This window comes from Ceratosolen solmsi, unplaced genomic scaffold, assembly GCF_000503995.2.
Source record: "Ceratosolen solmsi marchali unplaced genomic scaffold, CerSol_1.0 scaffold6, whole genome shotgun sequence".
NCBI classification, from domain to species: Eukaryota; Metazoa; Arthropoda; class Insecta; order Hymenoptera; family Agaonidae; genus Ceratosolen; species Ceratosolen solmsi.
Window position 1 is genome coordinate 17,261,727 of NW_011948414.1, and position 17,415 is coordinate 17,279,141.

A 17,415-nucleotide genomic window follows, 5' to 3' on the forward strand; every position below is an offset into this window, starting at 1 on the left:
TCTTCCCGTCCGATCTATCTCGATTCTCCTCAACGGCAGCTCGCGAGGAAGAAAAGAATTTATGGCCGCTTCCGAGAATCCGAGGCGTTGATGGGAAGTCCTCGCTGCTGATGATCGCGCGAGCATCCGCACTGCGAGAGCTTCGATATCGCCTTCCCGGATACGCGGCTGACGGCCGGGAGTTTCTGGAGAGGCCACTTTTTGCGGGACCGCGTGGACGCGATCGCTGGAAACAGTTATCGAGGGTTGGTGGACCATTTCTTGTCTCGATTTTCAAGAAGAACTCGGCTCGAAGGACGCGCACGGCGATGCAAATTTTCTGAATAGCTTGACGTTCGTGAACGCGCTCCCTCAAATCATTCTTTACCACTGCATGTCTCGCCCTTTTTATTTCGGCTTCGGCATATTTTCGTTTCTTAGTTTCGTCTGCATTTATTCCTTTATTTATTGGCTTCTCGAAATGATGTCCTTGGTAGTGAATTGTCTCCCCGGGCAATGTCGCACGCTAAGCGTGGCTTTTGCGAATAAAGACGAGATGTATTTTAGTGAGTCAGCCATTGGTTGCGATGATAAAAAGCGTTGATCAAAGTAGTGTAATTTTATAAGGGAAATATATGAAATATCCACAGGAGTCGATCAATTTCCTTTACAATATCTCCCATCCATAATGCAGAGAGATTGTTAAGTCCATGACCGAGGAATCCTTATCACTACCGAGAATTGATTTAAAACTTTAGAAAACACATTGTTTACGAAAACGCAGATTTTATCGGCTCGCTCGACACGGGGTGGGGGGTGGGGAGGGGATAATCTCTTGTGCACGCTGTTGTTGCTGTTGCTGCTGCTGCTGCTGCTGCTGCTGTTGACCCGAGCATCGATTGTTCATCGAGACATTTTGGCCAAAACTACGGCATAAGGTACTCCGTAAAATTCCCTCTTAACCCCCCCTCCCCCCCAATCCCCCTCCCCATCCCCTCCCCATCGCCCAAGTCTCTCTCTGTCCCTCTCTCTCTCTCTCTCTCTCTCTCTCTCTCTCTCTCTCTCTCTCTCCCCCTTACCCTCTCCCTCTTTCTTATATACTCCTCTTGTCTTCTCGGTTCTTCCTTTTCTTCCTCTTTCACGCGCCTGCATAAATAACGAAGCTGGCAAACCAAACGGGAGACTTGCGCTTACGCATTCACTCGCATTCATACTGAGAGTTCGTGAGCTCGGCACCTGCGCAAACCAGCCATTTCCTGCCTAAAATGCGCTCGGGCATAATCGTCGCTGCTCTCTTATATCGAATGGCAATGAGCCGTGCAAAAAAATAAAAGGACTCTGTCCTGCTACTTCTGCCGCGCGTATCAGCAATCCACGAGCCAATGCGCTTTTAATCGTAATCTTGACCCTTTGACTTTCGAATTTAAATCGATCGCTAACTTACCGCTACTCGAAGCTATACGTGTATAATAATATGTAAATTAAGATAACTCTTCCGCAAGTTATATTATAAAAATACTACGAGTTTGGCTGTAAATTCATCAACGCCCAACACACATATCATTATCGGCGTCAAGCTGCATTAAAAGTCGGGCATGCAAAGATTCATTGAAAGAGCGGAATTCAAAACAGCCGCTTTCGCAGGTAGTTAAATGGACGTGTATATCCGAAAAGGAACGAAAACGACAACAGCGAGCGACGAAGGATGAATGAAAAAACTAAAAAACAAGAGAGAGGAAAGATCCTCATCTTGAGTTGGGGTTCACGCGTGTGAGAGAGGAGTCAGTGTGTTAGAGAGAGAGAGAGAGTGAGAGAGAGAGAGAGTGAGAGAGAGTAACCGAAAGAGAGATAAAGGTAAGAGATCAAGGAGACAAAGAGCGTCTCGACGTAGGGAGAGATATATATATAAATATATGTATATGTAGATATATATATATATATATATAGATAGATAGATAGAGAGAGAGAGAGAGAGAGAGAGAGAGAGAGAGATAGATAGATAGTATGTGTGTGTGTGCGCGCGCGGGCGCGCGAGAGAGTAGGACGAAAAATAGAGGCCCTGGGCGAGGTCAGCCACCGCCCCCGCCTTGGCATCGGCATCTCTCCTTCTCTTTCCCACCCCGGGGCTGATTACCTGTCGCCGGAGGCGGGACACATTGTAATGAGCATCGAAGAGGTGCTCAACCTCCCGATAACAACGCCGGCTATACATTATATCCTCCGGTACAACAGGTTCGGCGATCGCAGCACGCGACTGTGCGCCTCGGCCTCCTCGGGCGCACGCGTCCGTGTGCTTCCGTGTCCGTGTGCGCGGTGAGAAGCTCTCGCTTTTACATTTATTGTGCGATCGACGGCGCGACCGAGCGGCCAGCCGACCGGCCAAGATACTCGGCCTTTTGTAAAACAACTTTTATGGGCTACGAGATTCGTTTAGCTCGGGTTCCTGCTTAAGAGGTGACTACACTCTCCTTGTTGTCTCGATGCGACTTTTATAAGCCGAGTCCGCTCTCTGCCCCGATGCGGCCTGAACCTGGTAATTGCCACTGGGGTGGGGGTGGGGGACTTACATCGACGGTCCATTGCACCTGCCTTGGCGATCGTGGTGCCTTCGATTTTTCCGTGCGCGTCGCGTTGCATAACTTGTTCCACCATCAATTGTCATTGCCCAAGGAACGATGCCACATCGAAGTCAATGTGTATCGCGAGCGACGATATACAACTTTCTCTCACACATATCCGTAGGTAGTTCTGCGAGTCGTAATACGCCAAAATCTGTTAATCTACTTTACCGATAAGAGCGGCACGGCTTTTCCAAGTGGGTTGACGAACCACTTCGCTTCACCAACCGTCCAATGTAACCAGGAAATTTAAGCGATTCTCACGACGACTCACATAGTCCAATAGTCCATTGTCCAAATTAAAAGTCAACCGTCTCTATTTAATGGGCTTGAAGCTTGTATTGGCACATCTTTTCATGACAATTGTTGATTAATTCGCGCTTCATATTTTCCAAGTAGTAGGGACTCGCTTCCTACTTAGAATACAATTTACAAACACCTTGAGAAATAACAACGAGTCCTTAAGCAATTGGCGATCTACGTGCATCATTAGGGTAATACGGGCGAAAAGCCATAAAGAGTTAGGACGGGTGTGGAGCGAATGCAAGATCGTAGACGGACGATTATACGACGGGGAGAGCGTTGAGAATCCAGAATCCCACTTAGAGAACGCATAAGGGATTCGAAATCATCTCTCCAAGGATCCGATCATTAAAAGCCCGTCTAGGTCGATGTGCGGTCCAGGCGTAACACAACAGCTCGGTGAACATCACAAATCGCTGACTATAGGAAGAAATTGGTTGGATCGCGCTGGACTCGGGGAATACGTAATCAGGTTCGTGGCACCTCGACGTCCTGGTGGGGCCGTGTCAGCGCTAACATCCGCAGAATGATCGAGCGCTGTTATTTTAAGTTTTCCATGGGGGATCCACGCTTATACATCTATCGCGCTCCTGCGTTGCTTACCGCCCTAACCGACGACTGCCTCCGCCTTCTCTCGGCCGCCAGTCCAACCTAGAGCCAGAGAGAGAGAGAGAGAGAGAGAGAGAGAGAGAGAGACGGTGAGATGCCGGTGGGATGCCGGTGGGATGCCGGTGGGATGCCGGTGGGATGCCGGTGGGATGCCGATGTGATGCTCCGTGCGTGTGTGTGTAGATGGATTTCTTGGGGAGGGGGTGGTGGCGAGGGGAAGTCGGAACGGCAAAAAATGAAGTTCTGGGGCAGACGACTGGTCGTCGCCCCCGCGTGTATGCGATCCGCGCGTACAACGTGTCCCGCCTTGACATATACGAGAGTCGACCCCATCTCGGGATTTCCCCGCCTCGGCCGCATTCGGGCACTACGGATACGCCACGGTATCCCTCCCTTGTCATTTTTTCTTCCTTTATCTTTTTAGCTTTTTTCTTTTCTCTCTGTCTCTCTCTCTGTCTCTCTCTCTCTCTCTCTCTCTCTCTCGTTCCTTTATATATGTAGGACTTGTTTCGTTGGCACGGATTACGTCGGGGTGCATGGGATCGTTCGGACGATGAGCCACCCCTGCGGCAGGACTGAAAGATTCGCGCCAAGGATTCATGCCCCCCTCGAGGTTGAATTCAAAACGCTTTACACTCTCTTAATGGACCTGTTGATTCTCTACGACAGCAGTGGCTCCTGGTCGTGTTTATTTTAAATCCGGAGTAGGTTCCGAGCGATTGTCACATGGCGACGCCCTCGCCACGCTTCCAAGATTCTCCACATCTTTATCCTTCGCTCCAGCCGCTCTTTTATACATTATTTTGCCTTTTACTTCCGTGCTCTTTGACTCGTTTGACTCGATAGGTGCTACGTTTTTTTTTTTTTTTATTTTTTTATTTAATTTGTTAGATTGCCGTACTTAGCCATCGGGCATCTCATTTTTCCATTCTCGCTCGATTGATTTGGAAAATCATAAAGCATAAAGCGTAAATCAATGCATATAACCTCGTGCAAATTATTATTCCAAAGTTATGGCGAGTCCGCGAATATCTTATTCAATGGGAATTCAATGTCTACACTGATTAGCTCTCTTTCGATAGTTTTTTTCTTAGTTCATCGCGAAACTTTGGGCTGCCTCGTAATTGAAATTATTAATGTTTTGGTTTTGTTGTTTATTCCGCCAACAACGGGAAAGCCAAAAATCAACTTTCTGATGTTAAGAAAAAAGATGCAAGATAAAGAAGGAAAAAAAGAGACGAGGTAAAAAGAACGAAAATAAAGAAACAGCAACTTATAATGTAGTAATTCACTCGCTGATTTTATTACGGCGGATCTAACCAAGCTGCGGTAAAACAACCCGAACAAAATATCACACAAGTATAATTAACTCTTGAAAACCATAAATTACAGTCGCATACAAAGTTGCCCTCCGTGTATCAGAGATAAACCAGTCTTTCATCCACTGATTACTTTTGCACCGTCTCTTTTATTAACCTCGATACTGAGGACAAGCGACTTTCATAACTGGAACAATTGCGCACTCGTCGGAAATAAAGTCACTAAAAGTTTCCGAAGAAGAGCAGTGTGCCTCGATCTACCGTCGGCGCGTTTGATGGTCCACGTTCGGCTCCTTCTCCTCTTTCTTCACCTCCTCCTCCTCCTCCTCCTCCTCCTCCTCCTCCTCCTCCTTCTCCTCCTCGTCCTCCAGCCCTTCTCGTCATACGTAGCGAACATCCCGCCGAATGCTCCCTCGCATCGGTCGCTCAGTTTCGGGAGAGCCGGGTCTTACATACTAGGCGTAACACGTAAGTAGTTAAGGTTTCGTTGGGGAACGATAAAATGGCTTAAGGAAAATTTCGTGCCTAGATAGAGGAAAAGTTCGTAACATTATAACCGTCAACGACGTAATATGTCATTGCATTAGAAAAATGGCCCAAACATTTTGTAATTAACATTTTGTAAATTGTATGCTTTGACGATGAGAAGCGAATTTCGGACGCTAATGAGATTGCTCGTAAATAGAATTAATGCTTTGGGAGCCGAAGCAGAGTATGTCGTGGGAATTGCGATTAAAAGCCAGTTTGACGTGGTATTGAAAGTAAGAACGGTCGAAAGGATGAAAGTGAGAATTATAAAGAGCGCGGCAAAAATTCTGAACGAATAACGATGATACTTAATGCGAAACAGCGAATATAATTTTATAATTAAAACGGCCGATAATCATTACATTATTTCGTAATAAAAATCATTTACAGGATAATTGAATAGGGAGTTAAAAGTTGGAGTGAAGTTTTTGAAAATATAATCGAGAGAACTGATAGATTAGCTTTGCGAGGGGGTAAGATGTAGGTATACGTGGGTAGGCAGAGTCCAGTGGGACAAAAGTGGAGGTAAGAGAAGTAAAAAGTGGTCCATTGGTTGAGATTAAGCGTGTGTGTGTGTTGATGGTGCGCGATAATCATAATGCAGAGGGAAAAAAACTTGAACGTTGGCATTACTTTTGCATTCACAGCCAATTGTTTGAGTTATTAACTTTTAAACGTCTCGTATGATGAAACGGCGGGCAGCTTTCTTTCCAATGATTTTCACATTATCTATAATCTATGTATCGCTAGTGTAGTGAAAATAACGATTCTTGATTAGCCTTAGTCTTAGTCTCAGTCCTTAGCTCAATAAACTTCTCAATATTCTTTATCTTCGTTATAAACCGCTAGTTTGCTATTATTTTGTATAAGATGAACGATCATTTATCAAGTATTGATAATTTTGGGATAACGAGCGATAAATCCTATATGTAGATAAATAGCTGTAGTATTTAGCTTCGAGATATCGAACAATTCATACTCTCCAATTATTTAATCTTTACAATAGTTTTGTTATATTTGTACTTATGTGCTCTCTCTCTCTCTCTCTCTCTCTCTCTCTCTCTCTCTCTCTCTCTCTCTCTCTGTTTGTGTGTGTACGTGTGTTTGTACGCGCGCGCGTGTGTGTGTGTGTGTGTGAGCGCGCGCGTCTATGGCTATGTATGTCTATATGCTCGTAATGACAACAATAACAACAATGACAATAGACGGCCAACGATCAACTGATCGTCTCAACTGCTTGTCAAGTACTTATTCCGCACATACTTCGCTGCTGTATGAAGCAATTGACTGTTTGATAAAGCTACGACGAATAATGAAATGTCGAATGTCGTCAATGTAGGAAAAGAAAGAGCCGTTTTTCCATGTGCAGCCATTATTGTGTAAATGTATAAGTTGTCATGTAAATAATATTGCCACAGTTCCAGAATACGGGTGAAGTCGTCCATCGTGAGCTCGGGACGTGGCAACGCCGAAACGGCCGATCTAGAGGCTCGGAATTTCTTTTTCGCGCGAGTCTCTTCAATCGCAGCCGAAGAATTAAGCGCAAAGCCAGGAATTTACGCTTCTTTCCTCCGCAACGGAGAGGCATCAATCGCTCGGCTACGAGAAGCATCATTGCTCGCTACGTAATATTCCGCTCTTTGATAACCGACAGTGAGCAGCGACGTCTCGCTCGCAAGAAACGGATAATTCGTAACATCTAATTTTTTTAATGCACCGCGTGCTCGCGAAGCATAGCTTTAGTGAGTCTTGAAAAAAATCTCCCTCCCTCGGGCTTCTGTGTCGTGCGCGAGATGCCGCGGTGTCTCGCCAGCCAGTGTGCGTGCCCAGGTGCGTGTTGGACCGAGAGCGTTGTCGAGTGCGTTCACGAAGGATCATGAAAGTATAAAGACGCTCGCGGCTGGCAGTTGACGGGAGGGGATTGGGACGGAAGAGGCAATGCGAGTTTTTGTCCGCAGTCGCGACACTTCTCCGCGGACGGAGACGAACGACTCGCTCGCAAGCGCCGATTATGATAACCGCGCTTGGACTGACAAGGACGGACAAAGCATCGGCGGGTGGAAAAAATTCGCGTCGCACGACGCAAAGACTGAAGGAGGAGGAGGAGGAGTAAGAGGAGAAGGAGAAGATGGAGGAATACGAGGAGGAGAAGGAGGAATAGGAGGAGGACGAGGAGGAGGAGAAGAAGAGGCGGAGCAGTTTTGTTAGGAATTTCTACGAGCGCGATGGTCCGTTAACGAGGCTGTCTCTTGACACTGTTGTCGCTGTTGAATTCGCGCCGCCGAAGGGTAGAGGGATGCGGGAAAGTACGACTGCTTGATCACTCTTGTACTCACCGTATGTTCGATCCGACATTGGGTCGCAAGAATCTGTAACAGAACGAGGCAACGCTTTTTAAGACACATTACTTGCAAAATAGGCTTATGACTACTGTGTGTTTATGAATAGCTTTTTGCGGTTAAACGAAGCTTTTACGGATAACTTAATTTACCGGGATTCGTGCTGTGTCTTATACTTGAAAGATCGCAAACCGATGGTTTTTCATTCGCCACGAGTCGTGTTATGGCTCGTTATATATAGCTACATTTTCACGTTAATGATATTCGACTGTTAACGACCGATACTTCTTCGTGGCTAATGTTTCGCGACACTCGTGATAATTAGCGTAACTCATGTACGATTACTACAACTATTAGAAGATTATTATAGGTTTATTTGAGGCAACTAAAGCATTTATTTCATCAATTTGGCTGTAATTTTCATAATAGTCCTAAATCCCGGCATTGTGAAATTCAACGCAGTCACGTGAAATATAGAATGCCTGCCTGCATACATCCATTGTTTATCCATATCCATTCAATTAGTAAACCATAATTATATTGTTGGGATATATTTAGTCAATGAAAAAAAAAAAAGAAAAAAGTTCATTAAGAGGGCGGGAGTGGCTCGTCGACGTTCGAAGATTCTCTTTTTTTGCCATTAAACGGCCGTCACGAATCGATCTCGCTAAGTCGAAAATATTCTCGGCATAGTCTCGCGTCCCTTCACCACGTGCAAGGAAAGCGCGGAAATTCCGGCCGGACGGAGTAACGTTCCTTTCGAGAATCGCCCACCATCCCGGATGCCGCTGGCCACTCCTTCCCTCTTGGCCTCACCAGCTTTCGTTGGTCCGATCGATGGCAAAGCCGAGACACTGACAGGGAGAGTGAGAGTGAGAGAGAGAGAGAGAGAGAGAGAGAGAGAGAGAGTGGGGGAGTGAGATGAATGGGTCCGATAAGCATTGGGAAGGCTAGCGAGTGGCCCGGGCTACGAGCACGGTGACGCTCACGCTCAGGCGACACTGACATCTGGTATTCCGTTTTCGAGCCGTCCACGAGGTGCGAACGCCTAGCACCTCCGAGACCCACTGCGGATGAGGAATAATGGCGGCTCCGGCTGCCGGAGAAAGGGGGACGGGACTTTATCCGGCCGATGATCGCAATCGCGCTTATTCTAATACTTTCCACGAAATGACGGCTATGCGGCCTCGACGTCGCGCGCGCGCGCACGGCAATCGCCGCGCGAATCACTAATAGGCCAGCGACGCATACCCACCCAGAGATGCGTATAAGTATTGGCGAAAAATAAAGGATCTAGCTGCTAGGCCCCGGCGATGGACAGTAAATATTAAACGTCTTGGCGGGCGAGCGCCTCCTGTCTCTCGGAGAAAGCACCTCGGCTTCTCCGCTGTCGCTCTCTCCACCTCGAGCGACTAGCACTGGCTTTATGCACGTCGCGACCGAATGCTCGTGTACCTTTGTGCGTGTGGAAGGGAGAGGGATAACTGAATCTCAATTAGCGAGCCATGACAAGTGTTGAGTAATCCATCCATTTAGGGACGTACACGTCACGTTGGGGGCGTGCAGACTACCGGCAAAGTGCCGCAAAAGCGTGGCTGACTCTTTCTCTCTCAATCTCTCTCTCTCTCTCTCTCTCTCTCTCTCTCTTTGTTTCCACGCCTCCGTCGTCCCTCGATACTTCTGCCTTGCTCCGTCACTCACTCACGCACTCTCTCACTATCTCTTAGCAAACAGTCGAGTGGCTGTAGATGTAGTTGTAAAAGTGACGATGATAAAGGCGATAGAGCATGTTTATTCTACGCCACCAATAGCAATCGAAGCAATGAATAAATAATGTCCACATCGGCCTGATTAATAATAAAATCAATGTAATGAAAAATTAGCCATTTTCCTGCTAAATCGCTTTTCATCCAATAAGTACGTCTTTCGATACAGCAATCAGCCATGTAAGTGCGCGCTCACCTATACCGTCACTGCCTCTCCATAAAATTCCGTCAAATATTTATGAAAGTGAATCATCATCACCTTCTAAGTAAAACGAAAAACCATCATCTATTTAAAGTGATTCTCCTTGTACTAGGAACGGTAAAATAACTGTGCTCTCCGACATTAAACACCTGTCGTCGCTTATGAAATTCTCGTGTGGCGCATTATGATAAGTGTAGCCTAATTCGAGCGATTGCCCTTCCCCCTTCCCCCATTAATCATCATATTATTATAATAATTAATGAACAAGAGTTCGATAAAGGACAATCCACAACAACCAGCAATATTAGGCTGAAATAAATTCTATATAAAAGTCGGTGGATATTTATTTTATATGTCCTTTTTAGTGAGTCGAAGCTTTGATTATTCATGGGAAGGTGTGTTCTGAAAAACAATCGTGCGAAATTACCATACCGAAAACGTTTCGCTTGAATTCTAATTGGCAAGTAAGAAATGGTTTGGCTAACTGTTTATAATTGGTCATGTATTACGTTTTTCTCATCCGCGGGCCGAGAAGTCGGCAACATTTCACCAACAACAGCATCTGCGCAAGCAAGTCGCTTAGCATACCGAATAGACGTAAAATTTTGTTCTTTATAATAATCATAGCGCGGATCGGAGTTTTACACAATTTAAAAGCGATAAAATCGGCAAACAATTACGCTAGGATACGTAAAGGAAAGAAAATGGAAAAGAAAAATAAAGACAAGAAAGAGAGAGAGAGAGAGAGAGAGAGAGAGAGAGAGAGGAAGCGTAGAAAGCCGAAAGACAATGCGTAATAATTGAAAAAAATCTAATGGCACACATACGGACTTTATCTTTTGCACTCAACTCAACGCGAGAAATGATATAATTAAGACAGTTATCCGCACGAGATTATCGCCGAGAAGTTCATTGACCATCGATCCCTTTATTTCATTATTTATACAGACCGCGGCCGCTGTATCTCGATGTAGCTTATCTCGATCTGTCGATCGCGGCGAAAACAAAGTTGCCTCTCGCGAGATCATGGGCCTATTTGTAAGTCAGCCAGTCCATCCCCCACCGCCAACCCCCCGCGAGATGAATAAACGGAGCGGCGCGAGTCGGAATATTTGACGGCGGGCGGTCGCCGCGTTTCTGAGCGGGCCACGCACGAATGATGAGGAGCCCCGTGGGCAATTAACGACAAACAATGACCTGGCCGACGGCGACGCGTCGAGGCGCCGCGCATTCATCGATAGGCTCGCCGTGTTGAGTTAGCGGGCGCTCTTAATCGTCGAAAGCCGAGATTTTTTTTAGCATACGAGAGACGTAATGAGCGAGATACGTCGAAGCGTAGTAAGAAGCGTCGACGGTGAGTTCGAGGGCTGGACTCGCGATGTCTGGGCCCGTGGTTTAGTATGGAGGGCCGGATGAGTATATCTTCTCTTATTCCCGAGCGGTTGTGTAAGTCGCTTATTGTCGGCCGAGTGGGAATGTTCGTTATAATTGCCATCAGTCGGCTATTCGAGAGACTGAGAATTTCTCTCGAGCACTTTCTCTACGTGATTTCTTGACGAATGCTTTGCCTTTTTGCAGCTAATCAGCTAGGTGTTTATTGCAATGCTACGACAGGTGGAACTTTTCAAGAGCTCTCGGAATTTTTTTTATCAAAATTCATTAAATCCAAGGAATAATAAATTGAAATGAAATATTACCAACTGCACACCGCTTTATTAAAGTTGGCATACGGGAAGGATGCGTGAAAGCGCTAGCGTGCTTATCTATTTAAAGCCAACATAGTGCATTATTATATTATGTAATATCTTTCATTTATTCATTTGTGCAGTAGAGGATAAGGAAAGAGTAAAAATCCTTGCTGTTTTTCGTTTTTCCATCAATTGCCAGTAACGAGCATTTTTCGTAAGCAGTTCGCTTAATGAGTAACGCGGTTTAGAATTATTCTATATTAGTATGACACATTATTCAACCGTATGCTCCACAGTATTAACAATTATTATTATAATTATTATTTTAGTTCGTATTTTAATTAATACAACTGTTGGTTAAACCAATTTGTTCAGATAACTGTCTAATCATTTTAAAGTTCATTAAAATGATTTACTCGCTGACACAAGTGCAGTTAGTTACATTATTATGATATTCTGAAGTGAGTCTCAGTGTTGCCAACAATAAGCTCGCTCATTATGAAAGTTCTTATGAATGTATGTAGACGCGAGATTGATGCATCTTAAAGCTTTGATGATGTATGCATGTAGTCGACACTCGCTTGTATATTTAAATACATAGTCGTATAGAGAAAATTGTGGATAAATTAGCGAATCTGCGTGTACATAATGTAAACAATGAATATCCAATATTACGAAGGACATATTCATAGAATACGAAGTAATTACTCCTATGGCAAAACAAAAGTGAAAGAAAATAATGAAATTAAGGTTTCATCGACTCCCAATGGCGAATGTCCTAGTGACAAAAATGCCAGTCGTTCGGTCGAATCACATATACATGGATTGCACCGATGCGGCAATAACTCTTGTACTCTTGCTTTCTTCAGTTTAATCGGACCGATCAACGCCGCTCAAAATAGCCACTGATCCTTCCTTTATACACGCATACATTTATTTACGAATATTCCAAAATTTTACAATAAATCCGTCACTTAATATACTTAATATCTCATTTTCTGCCAGCCTGCTCCATTCATTTAATCACCCATGCGAATCTCATAATTCTAAAGCAATCGACAACATCTCTCCAGTCAGATACATATAATTATTCTTACGTAAGTACTTCAATGTTGAATTACTTAGCCATGTAAATTATCTTTATTTGTTATTTATAATGCCTTATAGAGCCTTGAGATTACGTTTTCGATTTTTTAATTATGACTTTTGTCTGAATATTTTTAATGCCATTAGCTCAATTGTGCGATTATTATTCAAACAAAAAATATAATTATTTTGCTGGTAATAACAGCACGGTATAATTGTACGCGCGTATTAACTAAGAAATTACAATGAAGAAAATCATTTCTTTGCTGCGCAATGAAAATTTCATTACGATAGATGGAATACGATTGATAGAAACGGAATCGCCATTAATTCAGAAATTGTAAAATGTAATTCATTATAGACTCGACACGTACGTTCTTACTACATTCCTACAATTTATTTGAAATAATGCAATAATATCGGGCTTTTGGGCAGCTGAAAGGTTAATTTTTTTTAAACATTAACTAATGCAAAAGTACTTTGCATTTTCGTAATGCGCCTTGATGGGATAATGGTGAGCGGACGAGGTTTAGAAAGTGGCGCACCGCCATTCTGTGAAAAAATTAAAGAAGATTTCGGGTGCAGCGGCGAAGTGTGTGCAATTGCCAAAAGAGTCATTAAGATTGATGATTGCACGGGCTATTCGCGCAAAGAGTGCAGTGGTAACGCGCAGAGATGCGGAATAAAGGTATCCCAAGAACGCCTCCGATTAACCATCAGTCACTGCTCTTCTATCTCACTCTTCTCCACCTCCTCCTCCCGCTCTTTTTATATCGAAGCAGCTTTCCCCCAACCTCTTCTATTTCTCAGTCTACCGACACTAATACATATATCTTGGTCTTACTTTGAGCATCTCCATCTACTTTTCTTTGCTGCATCTCCTCTTCGATTCTCTCTCTCTCTCTCGCGCGCGCGCGCTTAATCATTCTTTCCTAATTCCATCACCCTATATTCTCGGCTTCGTGTGCTGACTCGCCAGGAGAAAGATTAGACTCGCGACGGAAGCTCTCGTCTGCCTCGGAAACAGAGGCATCGACTCACTTTCATGCAGACGTACTCTCTCGCATACGTAGCTGACGACGTGTCCGCGTTAACTTGACAAGGACGAAGAGACAGGGAAGGCCGTGTGTCGGCTCTAAACAAAGAAGCCTATGCGCATGCTCCAACGAGATGAGGCGGAGAGCGAGTGAAATATACAGAGAGTGCGAGAGTGCCAGAGAGAGACAGAGAGAGAGAGAGAGAGAGAGAGAGAGAGAGAGAGAGAGAGAGTGAGCTGGAAAAAAGAATTCGCCAGGGGAAGGTATAACTAATGGATGAAAGAAAGTACTGGGCACCACGATGGAGTGAGTGAGCCAGCGAGTGAGAACGAGAGATAGATAGATAGATATAAGGATAGAGTGAGTGAGTGAGTGAGTGAGTGAGTGAGTGAGAGAGGGAGAGAGAGAGAGAGGCCAGAGGGAGATGAGATTTCGGTAGTAAAGTCAACGGTTGCCGCCCCGACAAAAAACTAAAATTGGCCGAAATGAGAGTTACGTAGGGACACAGAACTCTTTCTTTTATCTCCTCTCTCCTTTTCATTGTTCTGTTCCCTTGTAGCAGCAGTATGTCCGTTAAGTCGTTTGTACCGCATACATATATCTCACACGATGATTGACCGGTATTGTAACACAGCACTATATTTGTCAGGATGATCACCCGATTAATAATTGCTGCAGGAAACGCTGCATTATTCCTTTCCATATAAAACATGCAAAAATATGATCCTCTGCCGCCAGGTAATAGTTATTCTCTTTGAGTTATTCACTTGGAGAAAAAGGGACAACAGTTATTTAGTTAGTTAATTAATAATTATTATGATTATTATGTAACATTTATATAAAACGCTTGATATTGCTGTACTTTAGATAAAAAGGTATGTAATAATTAATTTTACTCACTGATTTATCTATTATTAAGTAATAAATATTTTAATTATATTGTGTCGACGGATAATTAAAAATCAAATTACATCCTAATTAAATCATTAAAAAAACAATGTAATATTAATGAAGGATGCCGAGAATTCTAAGCCCTATAGTGAAATATATTATTTATGGCAACGTGGCTTATATTATAACATTGCTGTAGTTATGATGAAAAATATTAATTTATAAGCTCAGATTGAAATGTTACTTTGTCTCTCGTACGACCAATAATTGTTATCTATTATGTGTTTTTAATATAACACAATGTCGGCTGGACGAAGTATGTTTAATTTTATATCATTACGTAACCCGGCATTATTGCGTAATTAAAAACTCCTTTTCACGATAAATTCCTATAATAATTGTTGTCGAAGAAATTTGTCGTTTTTACATTGGACATAAATTGCTCTAAGCTTTCTTAACATATAATGAATTTAATGTGAAAGTCCAAAGACTTATTTGCTAGAGAATTGAATGATATTAAATTATTCATTTGTCACTGGATTAATATATGAAATTGTTAAATCCAATGTACTTTAAGAGTCAATGACGAATTTCAATGACAAGAAATTATAACTTCGAGGAATACGACTTTATGTTGAAAATTGACTTCTTTTAGATACAAATCATTCTTCAATACACAATAATATACACGCATTATGCATGCATACAAAATGGTGTTCGGCTTTGTCCCGATGTTGCGCCCATAGCTTTTCACGCAATGATTATATGCAACATTAATCTACTCTTGAAAAACAATTAAGTTTTTAAGCAACGAATGATTAAAGTAACTTTGATGATTAATCGTAGTGAGCGGCTTGGAATGAAATTCTCGTTTGAAGTAAGTGGAGCAGTTTGTATTACGGCCGGTTGTTGAGTTTTCAGTTAGCTGTCGGTAATACGCAACTGAACAAATGTATTTCCCGTTGAGTTATGTGCCGAGAGAGCCATTAGATGAATTAACATGCCTTACCGATGCAAATTACCTCCATTCAATGGAACGAAAGCTGTTCGGAACTTCCACAAAATCCTTTAAGCCAGACACTTTAACGGCATATTTGCCAATTATGTGTTTTCCACAGCCAATAAAAAGGAAGAAAAAAAGGAAGAAAAAAAGGGAAGGAAAAAAGGAAGAGAAAAAGGAAGAAAAAAAGCAAGCCCATAGTTATCGAGACTTTCATTTCAACAATCAGAATATATTGTGCAGATATGTGGCAAACAATTCGCGCAATTAAATAATGCAGCGAACGAAATATTGAAATTTTTATTGGCAATAATTACGAGTTTAGAGTTTAGAGGACATTATGTAAGACTATCGACAGTTTATGCCACCATCTACGTACCGAATGAACCTTAAATTTCCATGAATTTACGCAAATTATAAGTACGACTCCGTAGAATAGAAGAGAAAAAAAAAACAAAAACAAAAACAAAAACAAAAAAAAAACAAAAACAAAAACAAAAATCAAAAAAAAAAAAAAATAAATAAAAAATTAATAATAATAATAACAGAATTGAGAATTCCAATTAACGTATAAAGCATTAAGAGGCAAAAGTGAGGTAAGGAGTGTCGAATTAATACGATAATGTGTAAGATTTTAATGAATAATCATAAGCGATTGAAATAAAAATGACTTTCAAGGGATTTTGACGCGAGCTTAATATTAGATAAAACAGACGAGTCGGTGTGGGTAGTGTAACCAATTTTATGCAGTGGTGTATAGTTGGATACCGTTGGTCATGGAAAAAATAAAGGGATAACACGCAAGAGACATTTGAAAATTGCGACATTGGAGAGGGAGTCCGCTGATGGCAATGGAATAAATTATGCCTTTAAAGAAAGTAGCATTCAAGCGAATTACTTTTTCTGGACTAAAAAGAGCATATTAAAGCAGTCAGTTCTTCAGTAAAAGAATCAGTTTTGCGGGAGTATGGTTTTATTCTTTATGTAACGTGGAAAAAGCGAAGGCAGGTTCGTTATACTTTCATCAAATTCAAATCTTTCGTACGCTTCGATGAACAACTCCGGGATACTTTATTCCATTATTTCTGATAATAATTTGTTTTGCATTTTCTTTATAAAATTTATAATCCGTAAAGTAGTATCTTATAATTTTTAAATATTATACTTTATGCTTAAAATTAAATTGAACTTCTTTCGTGGCCGAACTTGGAGAAACCTCGTAATATAAATTTAGCGTCCCTTCACTTTTATTAATTTCAATTTGTTTTATAATGAAAGCTGCGTAGAATAGACGAGTCATCCTTCGATAATCGACAGATTTTTCTCTAAGCTATCTACGCTATTTCAAGCAATTTTCGCAAAATACTCTAAATACGTTTATACCGCCACGATAGCAATGCCACACTAAAATAATTTTCTTCTCTCTCTCTCTCTCTCTCTCTCTCTCTTTCGTTTCTTTTTTCTTTATTACGAAAAGAAAATGAAAAGAGCTTTACAGTTTTATGTATAATCACAGAATGGTTATATATTGTATAAGAGGCGTATATGCGCGTTATTTATTTTATAAGAGGATGAACGATGATAGTAAATTCACCAGAAGGCCAGCGACACGCGAAAAGAAATATTTACCGCGACGCTCCAAATGGAATTCATCAACAAGAAATTCCCGAATTGTAGCGTATAATTACCAAAACCCGTATCTCGAGGAGCAACGACGTTTCCTCGGCCGTAATCAACCGAGGCTTTTCCATTGGCGGACAAAAGGCGCAGCAGCCTCGCCCCACTCCACCAAAATTACATGCATAACGAGGGTCCAGGGACCTTCGACTTTTCGACTTACCCGCCCGTCCTCCGCCACGACAGCGCAGGTTCCCTTCTCCTTCGCGTCTTTTCCACTCTTTTCCCATACGGAACAAACTATAGCCACGAACGACCTGATAGGAATGGGGCCGGAGAGGATAAACCTCCTCTCTATCCATCCATCTATCCACCCCCCCCCCCCCCCCCCCCCCCTCTCCCCCCCCCCCCCCCCCCCCCCCCCCCCCCCCCC

The 17,415-nt window shown here is 42.8% G+C and overlaps 1 protein-coding gene across 1 annotated transcript in view; it reads right to left on the reverse strand.

Moving 5' to 3' along the window:
• Positions 1-17,415, reverse strand: part of LOC105368515 (uncharacterized) — a 213,967-nt gene that overhangs the window by 143,980 nt on the left and 52,572 nt on the right. Inside the window, exon 4 of the mRNA XM_011507528.1 lies at positions 7,693-7,725. Within this exon, the coding sequence (XP_011505830.1) occupies positions 7,693-7,725 (33 nt within the window). The remainder of the gene's footprint in view (positions 1-7,692; positions 7,726-17,415) is intronic.